This window comes from Hyperolius riggenbachi, chromosome 4, assembly GCF_040937935.1.
Source record: "Hyperolius riggenbachi isolate aHypRig1 chromosome 4, aHypRig1.pri, whole genome shotgun sequence".
Lineage (NCBI taxonomy): Eukaryota > Metazoa > Chordata > Amphibia > Anura > Hyperoliidae > Hyperolius > Hyperolius riggenbachi.
This window is the reverse complement of record NC_090649.1, coordinates 111,256,093-111,274,879: the sequence shown is the minus strand read 5'-3', so window position 1 is coordinate 111,274,879 and position 18,787 is coordinate 111,256,093. Positions and strand designations below refer to the sequence as shown.

The 18,787-nt window shown below is 40.0% G+C and overlaps 1 protein-coding gene and 1 long non-coding RNA gene across 2 annotated transcripts in view; one reads left to right on the top strand and one right to left on the bottom strand.

Annotated features, from left to right (window-relative positions):
• LOC137570460 (uncharacterized) overlaps positions 1-18,787 on the top strand; it is a 96,751-nt gene that overhangs the window by 61,602 nt on the left and 16,362 nt on the right. The window lies entirely within an intron of this gene.
• SOX14 (SRY-box transcription factor 14) lies at positions 1,297-5,470 on the bottom strand. Its single transcript, XM_068279127.1, has 2 exons — positions 5,144-5,470; positions 1,297-1,317 (listed from the first exon to the last, which is right to left on the bottom strand). The coding sequence occupies exons 1-2, from the start codon at positions 5,413-5,415 to the stop codon at positions 1,308-1,310; spliced, it is 282 nt and encodes a 93-aa protein (XP_068135228.1). The 5' UTR covers positions 5,416-5,470; the 3' UTR covers positions 1,297-1,307.

The window sequence follows — 18,787 nt, the reverse complement described above, 5'->3', positions numbered from 1 at the left end:
AGCATAACTTTTAGTTTTTAGGGGTTACAGTCCCTTTAAGAGAGTTGGAGGGGAGAGGAGCTCATGTACTGCGGTGGGTGCTGAGACATATTTGTTTTTTTAAGAGGGGAGGGGGGCATGGGAGGAGAGAGTGAGACAGGAAGCTTTTTCTGACACTGATTCGACAACAGGCAGTCGAAAAATTTTACAGGAGTAAAGAGGGAGAAATAGATGCACAGTGAGAGTTCTGTCATTTAAAGGTACAACACAATACCCCTAATGTGACATATTACATCTGATTTGGGGTACACACCCAGAGAAGATCACCCAGAATACTACTTTCTATCATATGTACCCCGTGCTAATTATGTATTTAGCTATAATTATAGTCCCCCCCAGACATGCAGCATATAATTATTATTCTTTTTTCCCCGTACCATACCTATTTTTGATAAAATATGATGCAGTTCAGTGGCAGAGATTTCTTGATGTGTGTTTCCTGCAGTAATATTCGTGCTAAAGTACTTAACCACAGGTGAGAATAAACACCTGAATTTGAGAACCAATTGATTGCTTGAATATACACGTGATGGGGTTTTAAATAACGAAACTAAATAACATGTACATGCACACACATATATACAGAAAGCAAATTAAATACCTAAATAAATATAGTCTAGAAATACAGTCGTACCAATTTATCAATCTCTAAAACCACTGACACCAGAGTGTGTATGTATGTGTGTATATATATATATATATATATATATATATATATATATATATATATATATATATGTATATATATATATATGTATATATATATATATATATATATATATATATATATATATATATATATATATATATATATATATATATATATATATATATATACACAGAGTATGTGTGTAGCTATGCAGCTGTCAGTAGGTGACGTCAGTTATTACTTATATACATGAAATAGCAGGTATCAGAAGAAACATAGCTTTGGTGTTGTTTGGCTTCCAGCAGCCTGATCAGAGTCCATAGTATATGGACAGCAGACAGACATATAGTGGACATACATATATTCAGAGATCTTGTAGTAAGTCTGAAGCTATCCATGGAAAACTCAGAGAGAAAACAAAAGTCATGAATGAAATGGATAGTAATAGTGATGAAAGGAGTGTCGGCCATCTCTTGTGTTTAATGATTCCATCGCCAAGAAGCGCAGGTTGCAGATAAACAGGTTTGACATGATTCAGTTATTCCCTCCAGGGAATATTCTCTCCGTCCCCAACAGAAAACATCAAACATACAATGTTCACTTCATCTGCTTGTAAGTGTTAATTTCTCCTATAGTTAAAAACAAAACAAAATACTAAAACAAAAGTATAACTAACTTGTTCTCAAAAAGACTAACAAAAATTAAACAAAAAATAGTTTTTTTTCCTCTACTTTTTCTAATATTAAAAAATATACAGCACTAAAACAATTTAGGCTGTGTATAAAACACACCTGATAAACCTTTTTCTGTATGTTTTATTAATAATATAATAGAAAACCCAGGATGTGTTTTAGTAATTAAAACTCTATTTACATCATTTTCCTTGCAACTATTTTAAAGGTGCTTTTATATTAATAGCTCAAAGATTGTTTGTGTGTGTGGATCACTTTGTACATTAGCAGTTTCTGAAATGCTTTTGGAATTGTATGACATTTTATTTTCAATGTATAGAAGTATCCTAGGTGAGTATACAATATACGTACTGATGCATAGACGCTGTGTTTTTAAACTGAAATATTACACATATGCACTTGATTACGCACACAACATACACATATATGTACACTTTACACTCATACCTTTGTGTGGGTATTCATCAGCACATATTTCATACAATTGTACTTATGCCACAAATTCCATAGTTATTTTATCAAGGCAATGTTATTTAATATTAAACCTAAATTATAAAAAAGAATTACAATATTTAAATAGAAATATAATTTGGTAGAACTAATGGTGTTTTCTGTTATTAAGGTGTATATCAGCCTACTTATCTTTAATATACATACATACATACACATACATACATACACATACATATATACACACACACACACACACACACACACACACACACACACACACACACACACACACACACACACACACACATTTCATATAGTAAGGGGCTGACATAAAGAAATTAATGTTAGGTAAATTACTGAGCTCAATATTTTTTTTCATAGTTCAGCAATAAACAGTTGTAACCAAAGAAAAGGGGATCACGGGCATCTAAGAAAAATTCTGCTGGATCTTTCTTACTTTGGGACAAGTCAATAGTTAGACCAACACGTGGGCTTTTCTTTGGATCGTGGACCAAAACCATGGTGCTGAAACTCATGCAAGGCTGCAGTTTATGTAACTGCTTTATAAAAAATGCTTTATAAAAATGCTTGCGTTTTAACTAAGACAGTTAAAATGTAAGCATGTTTTATTATTTTCTAGCAAAGGTTATATCAAGAGAAAGTAACATGGAATACTCAGCAGATAGCAAAGATGTAAAGGAGAACGAATTAAGAACAAGACAGAGGAGGGATGTGCGAACGTACACGGCAATGATACATTAACATCCTTTTAAGGCTGATAATGGGAGTCAGTGATGTCTGCCTGTTGCTAGCATTACTGACAGCTGCTGTTGGTTTCTTGTCTTTTTAGTGGTTGTCAGCTTCCTTGTTAAATGTATGAGGACACAATGGGATCAAGCTGGACACTTGCCCTTAATGTCCTTTCAGTTCCTCCAGTTATATTTGTTTGGAGTTGTTAAGGGTCTTCTATTCAGAATGACGCTCAACAAAGCCTCATTCATGGGGGCTAACCTCTGGCTTTTTAGCATCCTTGATCCTGGCTTTATTAATACATCTATTATCCCAGCCAGTCCAGTCCAGAGACGAGCGCAGTTTTTAATTGTGCTCTGCCATCTCCGGTCTCCAACACAAGTGCCGTACAAGACGCACCCATCATGTATCATTTCCCTGTACCGGGGGCAGCAGATGGATAACAGCCATAGTCTAATGAAAATCCACTTCTCACAAAGGACCAATAATGAATTTATTCCAAGAACTCCTCATGCTAATTGTTTGACACAAAATGCTAATCCACTTCTTATATTGCAGGATAAATCAGCTGTTCTCAGCTGAGCACCTATCATTTTGCCATTTAACTACGGCAGCCTTCTCTGACCCCGAGCAACAGTCAGCCGTAACTATATCTGAGCTTTAGTACACGGGCTATCTGCAGTCATCTGCTGATTGCTCAAGCACACCTGTTGATGTATAGGTCAATCAGAAATGAATGTAAACAAACGTAAATATCCCAATGCTAACATGTAATGGTATATCTTGCAAATTAAATATCCTAAAACATACTGAGAGAGAAGGAGACAGAAAAATACATTTTTTAAGACAAGGGTTTATAAATATACACATTGGTATGGGCTTGTGTGATATATACAGTATATATATATATATATATATATATATATATATATATATATATATATATATATATATATATAATTGAATAAGAACATCACTTTAAAACCTAAAATTTCAGAAGAGTTGGCATTAATATAGTTATGGTGATATATAAACATATATGGTGATTTATAAATATGTATATATTTATGTGTGCATGTGTACTTAAAACTAGTTTACCAGCGTATCATATGTGTTAAATCAAGTACAACAAATAATAGAGAATATGTGTATGTACAATATATATATATATATATATATATATATATATATATATATATATACATGCACATTTTTTTTCTCAGAGAGGGGCACATATCACCCTATCACCACTTTGATGATCTACATTCAGGAAGGTATTATTGTACAATGCATATCCCACACGTAACGTTTTTCACAACAAGGTTGTCTTTATTCAAAAGATTGTTGCTCAACATAAAAGAACATGTTTTGAGTAGATAAAAGGGAGATAAAAGTGTGTACAGTCATTCCCCCAGTACATGAAGCCCGTCAGTCACATTTCTCGTTTAGATCAAGGTTGACTCATTACACTTTTCTCACTTAGCAAACCCTAGGAAACAGCACCAAAGGTAGCATTACTGCATCATTATTTGCCCTCACAAAATAGTTATTTCTTTAGGGAATAAATATAGGGGCACACTGAGAAAGGATTCTTTCGTTATAAAGCTCTGAATGCTAAACTCACTTAAAAGAATCAGATTTTAGGGCAAAATATCTAACAGATCCCACTCAGCGGAGAAGGAAATAAAATGTGCAAAATAGGTCAAAATGACAATTATACTAAATCTTAGTTTCTTAAATAATTTAATATCAGTTTCTTCAAAATTCGAGGTCAGAATCACAAATAGAAATTAAAAGCAAACTCAAATAGACATCGAAATTCAATAAATTATTACTGTCCAATCTGGATAGTAGCTAAAATGTAAAAGGATGAACTTGTACAATTCTTACAATTTGTCCTGACAATAACTTTCAGCTATCCACATGGCTTGGGGTGAACAGTACTGGATAGTTCCTTTCATACATGTTAAGTGCATCAGTCTGCCAGGGAGACTACGAGTGACTTTGTTCAAGTATCCTCCCATCTTTCTGTTCTAATACCTACATGAGTTGTAGTCCTTCTGCATATGCACTGACAGTTCAGATTGCAGCTTCCTCTATATTTAAGTCTTTTTACATGGCTGCAGCGTGTGCAGAAGAATAAGGGTCTAAACCAGCTTTAGTCATGCCAGGAAATAATATATAAGCAACTGGGGGCTGCAAGTTAGATGCAGACCATGCTGAACAGTTACAGGGCACCACATAGCCTGGGTTGGTGGGAGAAGGGTGCGTGTGTGTGTGCTGGCTGGGACAGCTCAAGCCCCCAAAAGCTCCATTTTGGTATCCCAAGGTGGAGGCATAAGGGAGAGTACTTGTGGCCAAGGTGTGCGGCATCTCTGTCATCTTCTGGATGGTAGAAGAGCTAAACTGGCTTGGGTCCAGTAAGGAGTAAGGTGCTGAGGTTGGTGGCAAGAATGCTCTTGCCTTCTCTGAAACCCCCAAGATGGACTCAGTGGCACTCATGGGAAGTCCTGTCTTAAGTGGGTCATGGTCTCCAAGGTAGGGCAGTGGAAAGACATACCTATCTTTCTTTAGAAGGTTCTTGGGCTTGCGCCTTGGTCTATATTTATAGTCAGGATGCTCCTTCATGTGCTGTGCCCTAAGCCTTTTGGCTTCATCAATGTAAGGTCTTTTCTCGGCTTCAGACAGAAGTTTCCACTCAGCTCCAAGTCTTTTACTGATCTCCGAGTTGTGCATCTTGGGGTTCTCCTGGGCCATCTTCCGCCTCTGCCCTCTGGACCACACCATGAAGGCATTCATGGGTCTCTTGATATGGTCAACAGGCTTAGACATGGTACCGTTCAATCTCAGCGACCAGCTCCAGCCAACTCCAACTCCCCCCCTTTTCGTGTCCTTTTGAAAATGAAGAATGGAGTCTTAACTAATCATGCCATATATTCAGGAGGAACAAAAAAATAATTTTCAAGTCAACTGTGGACCTTCCCACCGGGCAATTGTCAGAGCTGTCTTGATTGAGGTGCAGCTATGAAGCAGAGAAGATCCAGCAGACGCCCTCCAGGTCCAGTACAAGCTCTTGCTGGAGGTCCAAGGTGTACGCGTGTTGTGTGCTTGCCTGTCTGCGATGAAAGGAAGAATGGAAGAAAAAGGATCTCATACAGATTGTTTCCTTACTTCTTCCTGAAGGTGTCTTGTTTAGCAAAGCACCTTGCTGGGAATGAGGAACAGCACATTGAAAAAAAAATATACACTGAGCCAAAAGTGGAGAAGTTCAAAGCCTTTTTCCTGCTTAGTGCAGCATGTAATCCAGTAATCAAAAGGGTTTACACCCCTACGATAGACACCCAATCAGCTTGCAGCTCAGACAGAATACCTTCCACACCAAGGCATCGTCCGCACACAACACTGAGGAAACAGGAGGCAGAGAAAGGGAAAACACTAAATAGAGCAGATTAAGGAGGCAGCTTTTGTTAGCTGATCCACTAATAGAAGCAGCCAAAACTCCTCAGCTCCTCCTGCTTTTATGTGAAGGGTGTTAGGTGAGCAGTCTAATGTCAGGAGGAGCTGGGGCACCTCTGATGGGCTCACAGAGGTGTCTGAGTGTAAACCAGGTGTGTGCTTACTGCTTTCGCTCACCTATCATAAGAATCTGTGTACACAGACACACAGATGACTGTATACAATGAATATTTCAGCATAGCTCTGTGTGTGTGTGTGTGTGCCTGTGTGTTTATCACTTTGTACTCTAACTGTTTCTTAAATGCTTCTGGAATTCTGAATTTGCAGAAGTATCTTAGGTATGTATACTATATGTACAGATACATGCTGTGTTTTTAAACTGAAATATTACACGTAGGAGCTTGTGCGTACGCACACAACATCTATATGCATGTATATTTTGCACACATACATTTTTTTGAGTGATTTTTAGTGTGCACATATTTTTAAACAATTTTGGATGCATGAAATTATACTTATGCCTCATATTTTGTGCCTATTTCCGTGGTTTCGTAATATTAATTTAAAACAAGTATTATTTAGGAGCTAGGTGTATTTTTACAGTCCATAAAGTGTATATCAACACAATTTTTTTTTACTATCAGAAAAATAAAAATAAAATTAAAATTTGTTTAAAAAAATGAATATATATATATTCCACAGATAACTCCTCAGCTCTGTTCTTTTCTCTCAGTCTACTGACAGCCTTGTTCCACTTTTTTTTTTCTCTTCGTTCCACTTTTTGTCTCTCTTAATAGATTTAAAATTACAAGTCAGCGCATTATTCAGACGGCTTGTTTGGGGGTGTGTAAGCGTATCTTTAATTGAAAATGCCCTTGGGAAGAATATTTGTGAAGGGAAACAATTATGGTCCTCTCCACTGGGATCCTCACAGAGCTCTCAGTGCGTCTGCACCTGCCTAGTTAAAAGACCTGTCCCCTCTCCCCCCCAAAATCAGAAGAAAAATTAAATTGACCTTCTGATATTGTTCAATTGCCCAGTGTCCTTCAATAAACATTCTTCTTGGAATTGCTCCGCATTGCTTATAAGACAGAGAGCCGGGTTCCTCGTGACAAGTAATTAATCTATTATAAGAAAATAAAAACATCTTTAGAACGCTCTGCTCCTTCTATTCTGCTGCCTTCTCTGCATGTACAATGCAGCAGATAGGACTAGGATCTGCTCAGCCATGGCCAGGACCAAGTGATAATGCGGAGAAGACTTTAGCTAGGAATGAACACATCAGCCTCTGGACCTATGATTAATGTTCTTATTAATGCTTGTATTCAAAATTCACCTGTTTAATATTCCTATCTGACAAAAAAGAATGGAAATTACATATATAGAATACTGTAAAGAACCCTGTGATATATATATATATATATATATATATATATATATATATATATATATATATATATATATATATATACACACTCTGTATATGTACAGCAGCCATGCAATAGTCCTATGTGATGATTACTTGCATGCTGGTATTCACACCCACCCCTTGAAGTTGCACCTATCCTATCATTAGCTGCAGTGTGCACATACTTTATCTCCATCAATTAGTGTACCTATCAAATTCTGGCTTTAATTACAGTTGTGCACAGAATAACTAAGCCACATTTGTCGGGTATCAATGAAGCTATTCACTAAAGTGACAGACAATTAGCAAATATTGTTTGTTAATCTTAAACAGTATTCTGAAATCCCGTGGCAGATTATCTTGAAATCCCTTTAGTTATCACACCGTTGTGTTAATAAGCTTATTGTGTTTGAAATGTGTCAAAACTGGATGACCTTCTTGTCACAAGCAAAAACTTCAACTCTTTCTCCTATTGATTTGCTGGAATACAACAGAACCTGAACTGGTGCCTGTTTGTATTTTTTCATATTTTATGTATATTGCTCGGATCCATAAGGTGACCATTTTCCCCAGATAGAACTATTGGACTGTTTGGTTTGCTGGATGTTTTAGCACATCAGTTTGCCAGTTGTTTCTGGCAGTTGCATAATTGCAGTTTAAAACATCCAGAGTACAACTTTTTTATGTTTGTTATTTTTTGTATTCTTATTATGCTGGGTTGTGGAACTTTGCTTTCATATCCTATTCAATAATAACAAATCACCCCGTGTGGTGGATCCTGGGCAGCCCACTGCCAGCAGGTAGTGCTGTGTTGTCAGTTCTCGTACAGTAGGAAACCCCACTTCCCTGCATTGTGTTGGGATGTTAGAGGAGGAATACAGTGCTGCTGTGGCCAATGCATTGGGCACAGAGACCTACCGCCTAGGCATATACCTTTATACCAACCCTAATGTTTAGTAGCTGCTCTGATATTATAGTTATCATCAATCCTCAATGAGTAGGCTTTATAGTAATCGAGAAGTGACAACACAGCACTATCTGATGGCAGTGGGTGGCCCAGAAACCAGCAAGGTGTGATTGGTAATTATTGAATGGGATACAGAGGAAAAGGTACACAATATGGTATAATAATAATTTTAAAAAAATCCCGAACACAAAAAAGTTGTATTCTGTATGTTTATGCAGCAATTTCCCCACTGACAAACTGATCCACTATAACACCCAGCCATTTAAATAGTCCTGTCTGTAGGAAAAATGTTAAAGGACAACTGCAGTAAAAAAGAATATGGAGGCTGCCCTATTTATTTCCTTTTAAGCAATACCAGTTGCCTGGCTGTCCTGCTGATCCTCTGCTCCCTATACATTTAGCCGTAGACCCTGAACAAGCATGCAGCAGATAAGGTGTTTCTAACAATATTGTCAGATCTGACAAGATTAGCTGCATGCTTGTTTCTGGCGTGATTCAGGCACTACTGCAGCTAAATGGATCAGCAGGGCTGCAAGGCAACTGGTATTCTTTAAAGGAAATAAAGCGGACAGCCTCCATATTCAGTTGACTCCTTCACTTGTCCTTTAACATCATTGTTAGTCAGTGATACAAAAAGGAACCAAGTAATATACGCCAAATATGAAAATACACAACTGCAGGTTCTGTATTCCAGCAAATCCATAGGAGAAACAGTTGAAGTTTTTGCTGGTGACAAGAAGATCATCCCGTTTTGAAACATTTGGAACACAATAAGCTTATTAACACAACGGTGTGATAACTAAGGGATTTCAGGATAATCTGCCTCGGGATTTCAGAATACTGGTTAAGATTAACAAACAATATTTGCCAATTGTCTGTCACTTTAGTGAATAGCTTCATTGATAGCCGACAAAGGTGGCGTAGTTATTCTGTGCAGAACTGTAATTAAAGCCAGAATTTGATAGGTACACTAATTGATAAAGTATGTGCACATTGCAGCTAATGATAGGATCGGTGCAACTTTAAGTGGTGGGTGTGAATTTATCAGCATGCAAATAATCATAGGTATGGAGGCGTGGATATTTAAATTACATTCAGTATATATATATATATATATATATATATATATATATATGTATTTTTATATATATATATATATATATATATATATATATATATATATATATATATATATATATATATATCACATAGGATGGGTCCTGTATAGTGTTATATGTGCCGGGTGTAATTTTCTACTCTTCTTTGTCAGATAAGAAAATAAAACAAGTGAAATTTTAATACAAGCATTAATAAGAACATTAATCATAGGTTCAGAGGCTGATGTGTTCATTCCTAGCTAAAGTCTTCTCCGCATTATCACTTGGTCCTGGCCATGGCTGAGCAGATCCTAGTCCTATCTGCTGCATTGTACATGCAGAGAAGGCAGCAGAATAGAAGGAGTAGAGCATTCTAAAGATGTTTTTATTTTCTTATAATAGATTAATTACTTGTCACGAGGAACCCGGCTCTCTGTCTTATAAGCAATGCGGAGCAATTCCAAGAAGAATGTTTATTGAAGGACACTGGGCAATTGAACAATATCAGAAGGTCAATTTAATTTTTTCTCCTGATTTTGGGGGGAGAGGGGACAGGTCTTTTAACTAGGCAGGTGCAGATGCACTGAGAGCTCTGTGAGGATCCCAGTGGAGAGGACCATAATTGTTTCCCTTCACAAATATTCTTCCCAAGGGCATTTTCAATTAAAGATACGCTTACACACCCCCAAACAAGCCGTCTGAATAATGTGCTAACTTGTAATTTTCAATCTATTAAGAGAAACAAATAAGTGGAATGAGGAAGAGACAGTAAGTAGGACAAAGTTGTCAGTAGACTGAGTGAAAGGAACAGGGCTGGCGTGTTGAATATTCAGAAAAAAAAAAGAGTGTGCTAATATGCAGTCTTAAACTGTAAAAATACATCCAGCTTTTTCAAACAGTATTTGAAATGTGAAATATGACATGTGTAGCATAAATATAATTTCATGCGTGCAGAGCTATGTGAACATATGTGCAGACCAAAACCCAAACAATTGCGTGTGTGCAAAATGTACATACATATATTTATGCTGTGTGTGCACAAGCTCCAGTGTGTAATAGTTCAGCTTAAAAAATTTTGTGTGTGCACAAGCTCCTGTGTGTAATAGTTCAGTGCAAATACACAGCATGTTAGCTGTACGTATTGTATACATACCTAGGACACTTCTACATAATCAATAAATATTTACACAATTCCATTAAAGTACAAAGTAATACACCCACACTCACATAAACACACACACACACACACACACACACACACACACACACACACACACACAAAAACAAAAACACTAGGATACTTCTGCAAATTCAGAATTCCAGAAGCATTTCAGAAACAGTGTACAAATTGATGCACATACGTGGACGGACAGACGGACACACACACATACACACACACACATACACACACACACACACACACACACATGCACACACACACACAAACATACGTGCACACACACATGCACACACACAGGCACACACACACTTACACACACACCCATGCACACACACATGCACACACACACCCATGCACACACCCATGCACACACACACGCACACACACATGCACACACACACACACGCACATGCATGCACGCACACGCACACACAGGCTCACACACACTTACATACACTTGTAGCTATGCTGACATATTCGTTGTGTACAGTCATCTACTGTATGTGTCTGTGTACACAGATTCTCATGATAGCTGAGCACAAGCAGTAAGCACACACCTGGTTTACACTCAGGCACCTCTATGAGACCATCAGAGGTGCCCCAGCTCCTCCTGACATTAGACTGCTCACCTAATACCCTTCACATAAAAGCAGGAGGAGCTGAGGAGGTTTGGCTGCTTCTATTAATGGATTAACTAACAAACGCTGCCTCCTTAATCTGCTCTATTTAGTGTTTTCCCTTTCTCTGTCTCCTGTTTCCTCAGTGTTGTGTGCGGACGATGCCTTGGTGTGGAAGGTATTCTGTCTGAGCTGCAAGCTGATTGGGTGTCTGTCATAAGGGTGTAAACACTTTTGACTACTAGAGTGCATGTTGCAATAAGAAAGAAAAAGGCTTTGAACTTCTCTGCTTTTGGCTCAGTGTATACAGTACATTTTTTTCAATGAGCTGTTCCTCGTTCCAAGCAAGTTGCTTCGGTAAACAAAACACCTTGAGGTAGAAGTAAGGAAGCAATTTGTGTGAGATTCTTTTTCTTCCAATCTTCCTTTCATTGCAGACAAGCACACAATATACATACACCATGGATTTCCATCAAGAGCTTTTAGTGAACTTGGAGGGTGTCTTCTGACTCTTCAATGGTTTTTAGCTGCACCTTAATCACTTGAGTACTGCGTTGTTAAACCCCCCCTAGTGACCAGGCCATTTTATTACTAATTGGGCTACTGCAGCTTTAAGGCCTACCTGCTGGGCCACACAACTCAGCACACAAGTGATCCCCCCCCCTTTTCTCCCCACCAGCAGAGCTCTCTTTTGGTCGGGTCTGATCGCTCCCCAGTTGTCGTTGTTTTTTTTTATTATAAATATTTTTGTTATTATTTTTAAATACGTTTTCTTATTTTTGTATTTATTTTTGCATTGCCCCCTCCCTCCCTTCCCCCACCAGCCAATCAGCATGATCAGTTGATCACGTCCTGCACTACAGAGGGGACAGCCTTGTCACAGGGCTGTCCCCAGTACAGCACTGCCTTTGATCGCAGCACTGTACACAGTTATTTCTAACAGTCTCCGAGCGGCGATCGCCGCTGGGAGACTGAAGGCGGAGCAGAGCTCCATCCTCCAAGCGTTGATGTGCGCGCATCAGTGCGCGCAATCTCCTGCTAGCCCTATTGAAAGCCATTCATGCCAATCGTGGAGTGGTCATTGGGCTGCTACTGGGTTTACGCCAAATGGTGTGGAGCAATTGCCAAGTAGTTAAACAAGGCAGGACTGACTACAGTCCCATAGTAAGGTCTGCATTTGACATCAAGACTTTTTTGTTCCTTGTATATATATATATATATATATATATGTTATGATTAATTTAAGAATACATGAGGTGAAGAAAATAATAGCAGATTTATTTACCTGGGGCCTTCTCCAGCCCCTAGAAGCCTATATGTCCCTCACCACAACTCCACTCTCAGCCAGTCTCCGGATGTCCCCTCTGTAGTGGCCACTGACCCAACTGCAAAAGTACTGTGCCTGCGCGGAACACTCCCGGTAACGGGAAAGCAAAGGGTCTGGGTTCAGCGCCAGAGGAAGCTACGGTGAGGACCCAAGGAGACTGCCTAAGAGCGGAGCTGTGGTGGGAGGCACATAGGCTTCAAGGGACTGAAGGAAGCCCCAGGTAAGTAAATCTGCTATTACTTTCTTCATCTCCTGTATCCTTTAACTAATCATACCATATTTTTACAAGGAACAAAAAGGTTGTGAAGTGAAGTGCAGACCTTCCCATGGAACAACAGTCAGGGCTGTCTTGATTGAGGTGCAGCTATAAACCATTGAAGTTCCACAAGATGCCCTCAGATTTCCTCCAAGTCCACGGCAAGTATCCTTTAAAAAAGTGTACCTGAAGTGAAATCAACCTCCCTGGCAGTACGCAGTTTCGGTGGTTGCGTCCGCAGGAGTATTTTTTTGAATAAAACTTGTTGTAAATCTTGTAGCTAACACTAGGCTAGCTACCTGTGTCCCCCCCGCACCTCTCTGATCCCCCCGATATCCGGCGCTTATATTTACCCAGCCGCGATCCCGCAAGAGCCACAGCCTCCCCAATCAGCTTCAGTCGTCACTATGGCGATGATCAGACATGACGTCTGACGTCATCGATGTCATGACGTCGTGCGCAGTCCCGATCCTCCCCATAGCAAAACCTGGAGGTAATTGGAGAGGCTGCACTATCGCGGGATCCGGGGGGGGGGGTGGTACGTATAACGGTGGCTATCGGGAGGATCGGAGCAAAGCGGAGGGACTTGAGGGACACAGGTAGCTAGCCTAGTGCTAGCTACAAGGTTTACAACAAGTTTTATTAAAAAAATTCCTCCCGGGGCCATGTAATCTTGTGGGGCGGCTACCCCGAGTGTAGGTCGGGGTTACAATTTAATTTAAAAGAATAAAAGCACACGGGACAAATTCACAACACTATTATAAAATTTACGTTTGCACACAGCATGTAACTCATTATACAAGCAGTGTGTGCATTTTGTACGTAATGTAAGTTGCGCTTTTGGCTCGTATCCTATTACATAGTTTGCATGAATGCTGGTTTCAGCAGCAATGTAACAGGCTGTCAGGTGTGTTTGTTTTTTGCCTATGAATAAAGGCATTTGATGGGAACCAGCTAACTAATTTACATGGGCTGTCATATCTAATACATTTTCAACAGCAAAAAAATTGCAGAACATTGCATTAATAACAGTTACCTGGCAGTGCTGCTGATCTTAATGGTCAGTAGGGTCTAAATCACAGACCTGAAACAAGCATGCAGCTAATCTTGTCAGATTTATCCTAGACATCTGATCTGCAAGCTTTTTCAACCAGGGTCCCTTGAGGACTCTGCAGGGGTTCCTTGGCATTTTCCCCATTGTGGGGGAAGTATAATAGAGCACATTATAATAGGGGGTACTGTAAAAAGAAGTACTAAATTGGGGGTCAGAATAATAATATGAAAATTAATAAAAAGCACTGGGGTGAGGACTGGAGACAGTATAATGCGTGGCAGTGTAATAGGGGGTGGTGAAATAAACAGCCTAACCTACTTTTAATGACCATGCCTCTTGCAAAAAAAGCAAGGGTTCCTCGAGATAAAAAAAATTGTTTGCAGGGGTTCCTTGAGATCCAAAAGTTATCTGCAGGGTTCCTCCAGGATACAAAGGTTGAGAAAGGTTGGCTTAAAGTAATAGAAGCAGAGGATTAGCAGGACAGCCAGGCAATGTGCATTCTTTAAAAGGAATATAAAAGAGAGATACCGAGAGCCCGATATGGTGTAGTATGTATTGGAAACAAGGAGGAATAGTGATAGTAAGTAATATACTCACAAACATGGGTTACCACTCAGGCAACCACTGTGTACGCAGGTGGGGAGATTAAACCTGTCCCCACTCAGGAATAAGATGTCGCTCTCTGAAGAAGGAAAGGAGGGTGTATCACCCTTCCACCAAGGGTGGAAATCTTGACAAATAGATGTACAGAGGCGCCAAAAGGATAAAAGTATGCTAAAAAGTTTAAAAATATTCGGGTGGCGGTGGTGGGCCGTCCACTCCCAAATAGACATGATGCTGTCGTTTGAATTAAAGACAATTTAGTCACATACTCCCAGAACAATGTCGCAACGCGTTTCACGGGCACAATCCCGCTTCATCAGGCATTAAACAAACGGAGTATCACAGCTAGTGGTCCAGTATATGCTTGGCACCTCTGTCACCACCACCGCCACCCGAATATTTTAAACTTTTTAGCATACTTTTATCCTTTTGGCGCCTCTGTACATCTATTTATTCTTTAAAAGGAAATAAACATGTCAGCTTCCACATCCATCTCACCTAAGGCCCCATATGCAATTAACTTTTTCTCCTGCGTTTTCTCCTAGGTGATATTTTTAAACTTGTCAAAAAAATGCCTTTTAAGCCACCAGAAAGCAAAAAAATACTCAAAATAATTTTTAAAGGACAAAAACGAGACCGAGAGCCCGATATGGTGCAGTATGTCACAATGGAACAGAATTAATGAAAATTAATAGTAGATGTACTCACAAGGTTGGGTTACCACAAAGGCAACCACTGGAACGGCAAGTGGGGAGAATTATAACCTGACCCCACTCAGGTATTTAAAATGTTGCTCTCTGTAAACAGGAAAAAAAGATGGGGATGCACCCCTCCACCCAGGGTGGACTTGATCAATGGAAGAAACGAACACGACAGAGGCGCCAGCAAGAATAAAATATTTAAAAACCGTTTAAAAGGAGGAATGTAGGTGGACTCACCTCCCTCAGGTAAAGACCAGCCAATGAGCCGTCAATAAACAACAATATTATTTATTGGGGATTCTCCAAGTATATGCAACGCGTTTCACGGGCAAAGCTCCCGCTTCATCAGGCAATCAAGAGTGGAGAAACATATTAGAAAGTCAAGTTCTGGTAAGAGCGCCTCTTGTTTATTGACGGCTCATTGGCTGGTCTTTACCTGAGGGAGGTGAGTCCACCTACATCCCTCCTTTTAAACGGTTTTTAAATATTTTATTCTTGCTGGCACCTCTGTTGTGTTCGTTTCTTCCATCAAAATAATTTAGATAGTATCTTTTCATCTACTTTTTGGTACTTTTTTATTTGAAAAGTGATGAAAAGTTATTTAAATCGAAGATGAAAAATTATCTCCTAGGAGAAAAGTCAGGTGAAAAAGTGAATTGCATATGGGCCATAGTGCTGTACCTTAAAATGCCAGAACTCTTGCTGTCCATTGGCTCATCTCTCTCCAGTTCCCCTTACAAGCGTGTGTATTATTTGACTGTTCCACAGTGAGTCTGTGTTCCAGGGAGAAGCTTCCAATCTCAATCTCACCTCCTGTACTAGTAAACAGGACATTTGGGTCCTGGGGCCTGAGGCACCACAGAAGTTTGCCTGCATCTTATATATTTTATCGGGAAAGGATGGTCAGAAATTTACATTTCCGATTCCACGGAAATACCGATTTCCTCCAATGCCTATTTCTGAATTTCCATTTTTCCGATTTCCGAGGCATATTTTATTTGTAATTTTTTTGCAAAGAAAGCAAAAAATGCCAAAAAATTGGAAAAAGGAAAATCATTTTTGTGATTGGTCTAAAATGACCTCATTCTTGGATGGGTCCAATGCTTCCAAGTTCTGTGATTGGGCTAAAATTACTGAGTTGTGGTAAATTGGATTTCCGCGGAATTCCAATTTCCGTTTTTTGATTTCCAAATGGAAAAGCTGACTCTTTCCGTTAGGCAGAGGAGAGGGGAGTTTAGTGTTAGGCAATGAAGAGAAGACGTTAGTGTTAGGTAGAGGGAAGGGGTGGTTAGTGTTAGGCAGAGGAGAAGAGGGTTAGTGTTAGGCAGAGGAAGGAAGTGGTTAGTGTTAGGCAGATGAGATGGGAGGTTAGTGTTAGGCAGAGGAGAGAGGGAGGTAAGTGTTAGGCAGAGAAGAGCAGAAGTTAGTGTTAGGCAGAGGAGAGGGGAGGTTATGGTTAGGCAGAGGAGAGGGGAGGTTAGTGTTAGGCAGAGGAGATGGGAGGTTAGTGTTAGGCAGAGGAGAGCAGAAGTTAGTGTTAGGTAGAGGAGAGGGGAGGTTATTGTTAGATAGAGGAGAGGGAAGGATGGTGTTAGGCAGAGGAGAGGGGAGGTTAGTGTTAGGCAGAGGAAAGGGTGTTAGCTTTAGGCAGAGGAAAGGGGTGGTTAGTGTTTGGCAGAGGAGAGGGGAGGTCAGTGTTAGGTAGAGGTGAGGTTAGTGTTAGGCAAACAAGAGAGGGAGGTTAGTGGTAGGCAGAGGAGAGCAGAAGTTAGTCTAAGCCAGAGCAGAGGGAAGTTAGTGTTAGGCAGAAAAGAGAGGGAAGGTTGGTGTTAGGCAGAGGAGAGGGGAGGTTAGTGTTAGACAGAGAAAAGGGTTGGTTAAAAGGTTAGTGTTAGGCAGGGGAGGGGGTAAGTGTTAGCTAGAGGAAAGAGGTGGATAGTGTAAAACAGAGGAGAGTGTAGGTTAGTGTTAGGCAGAGGTGAGGTTAGTGTTAGGCAAAGGGGAGAGGTAGGTTAGTGTTAGTGTTAGTCAGATGAGAGGGGAGGTTAGTGTTAGGCAGAGGAAATGAGTGGTTAGAGGTTAGGAGGTTAGTTTTAGGCAGAGGAGAGATGGAGATTAGTGTTAAGCAGAGAAGAGAGTGGAGGTTAATGTTAGGCAGAGGAGAGGTTAGTGTTAGGCAGGTCCATTTTTCAGCAAAGGCACTCCAGACAACAGCCTGGAGCTCTATTTACTCAAGAGGCGCCACTGCCACTTACTGTATATTGTCACTGTCTCACACTGGCACAGTTCATTACTTCCTTCTCGGTACTGCTGCTGAGCATGCATGCACGTGGCTCCACCCTTATCCACTTCCCCACCCATTTCTACTTTCCCCTTCCCTTCCAAGTTCCCAGCTCCTGGAAATATGCACAAGAAGTTAGGCACCCGCACCATCACCTGATCGTAGCAGATGATGCTTCATCGTAAGAGGTGAGGACAAAGAAGACACTGAACACCGGCCTGTGTGTGAAGGAGCTGAAAGCAGGAGAAACTGCTGGCAGGACAGCATAAGCACATTTCAGTGAGTTTGTGCATAGTGACTCACTGTGCGCCTCTTATTGCTGTCTGGCTAATCAGCTGCTGCCAGCCTGCGGCAGATGCGTTCTTGTGAGATGTGTTTTTTGGTTTCATACGGGGAAGGGAGGAGGAAGATGTCAGGCCGCCTGTCATAAGTAGGGTTTGGGGAGCAGTATTCTAGGAGTAGGGTAAACCTCGGGAGAGTGCTTTACACCAAGCACTCTCTTATATGGTCATACAAGAATCAGCTGGATAAACATCAAAACAACCTGTGTTAATCGGCCAAAAACATTAGAATCAACTGCCTAGTTGTAAGTATGATTGCTCATCTAATAACTCAAGGTAGTTGTTATCAAAGTCAGGTTTTCTCCACAAGAACTTTTGCAAATCTGTTGTGTGGGTTGTGCCTTAGCTGGGGGTTAGTATGATGGGGAAAGTAGAACATGGCAGGAGCAACTGTATTTAGAGCTGATGGAGAGCCCATTAATTACTCGATTTTTGACTTCGATATCCCGATGATTCAATCATAATGATCGAATCTGGCAGTGATTGGTGCAGCAAAGTGGCTGCCCGATCTTCATTGCAATCATTTCTGTCTAAAAACATCTGATTCAGTGCATGGGTGATGATTAATCTTCACATGGGTGATGATCACACAAGGACAAAGCTATCTGCAAGAATGCATACAATATAAAAAAACAAACACTTTTTAAATTTTCTTTTTAATTTTTATTTTTATTTTTTTTACTTTTTTTACACTTAGAATTTTTTATATTGGATCCAATACAGTATTGGATCCAATACAAAACATTTGAATCTGCCACCTGATGTGATTACACTGCATGCACCCGACACCAGGGGGCACACGCAGTGTCATCAAGGGAGACATGCGCGTACATGCAAAAAGGGCGTCGGGAAAAAAGGACGCGGGGTGTAAACGATAAGTGGCAATAACGTTTATAAAAAATGTTGTGTTATATTT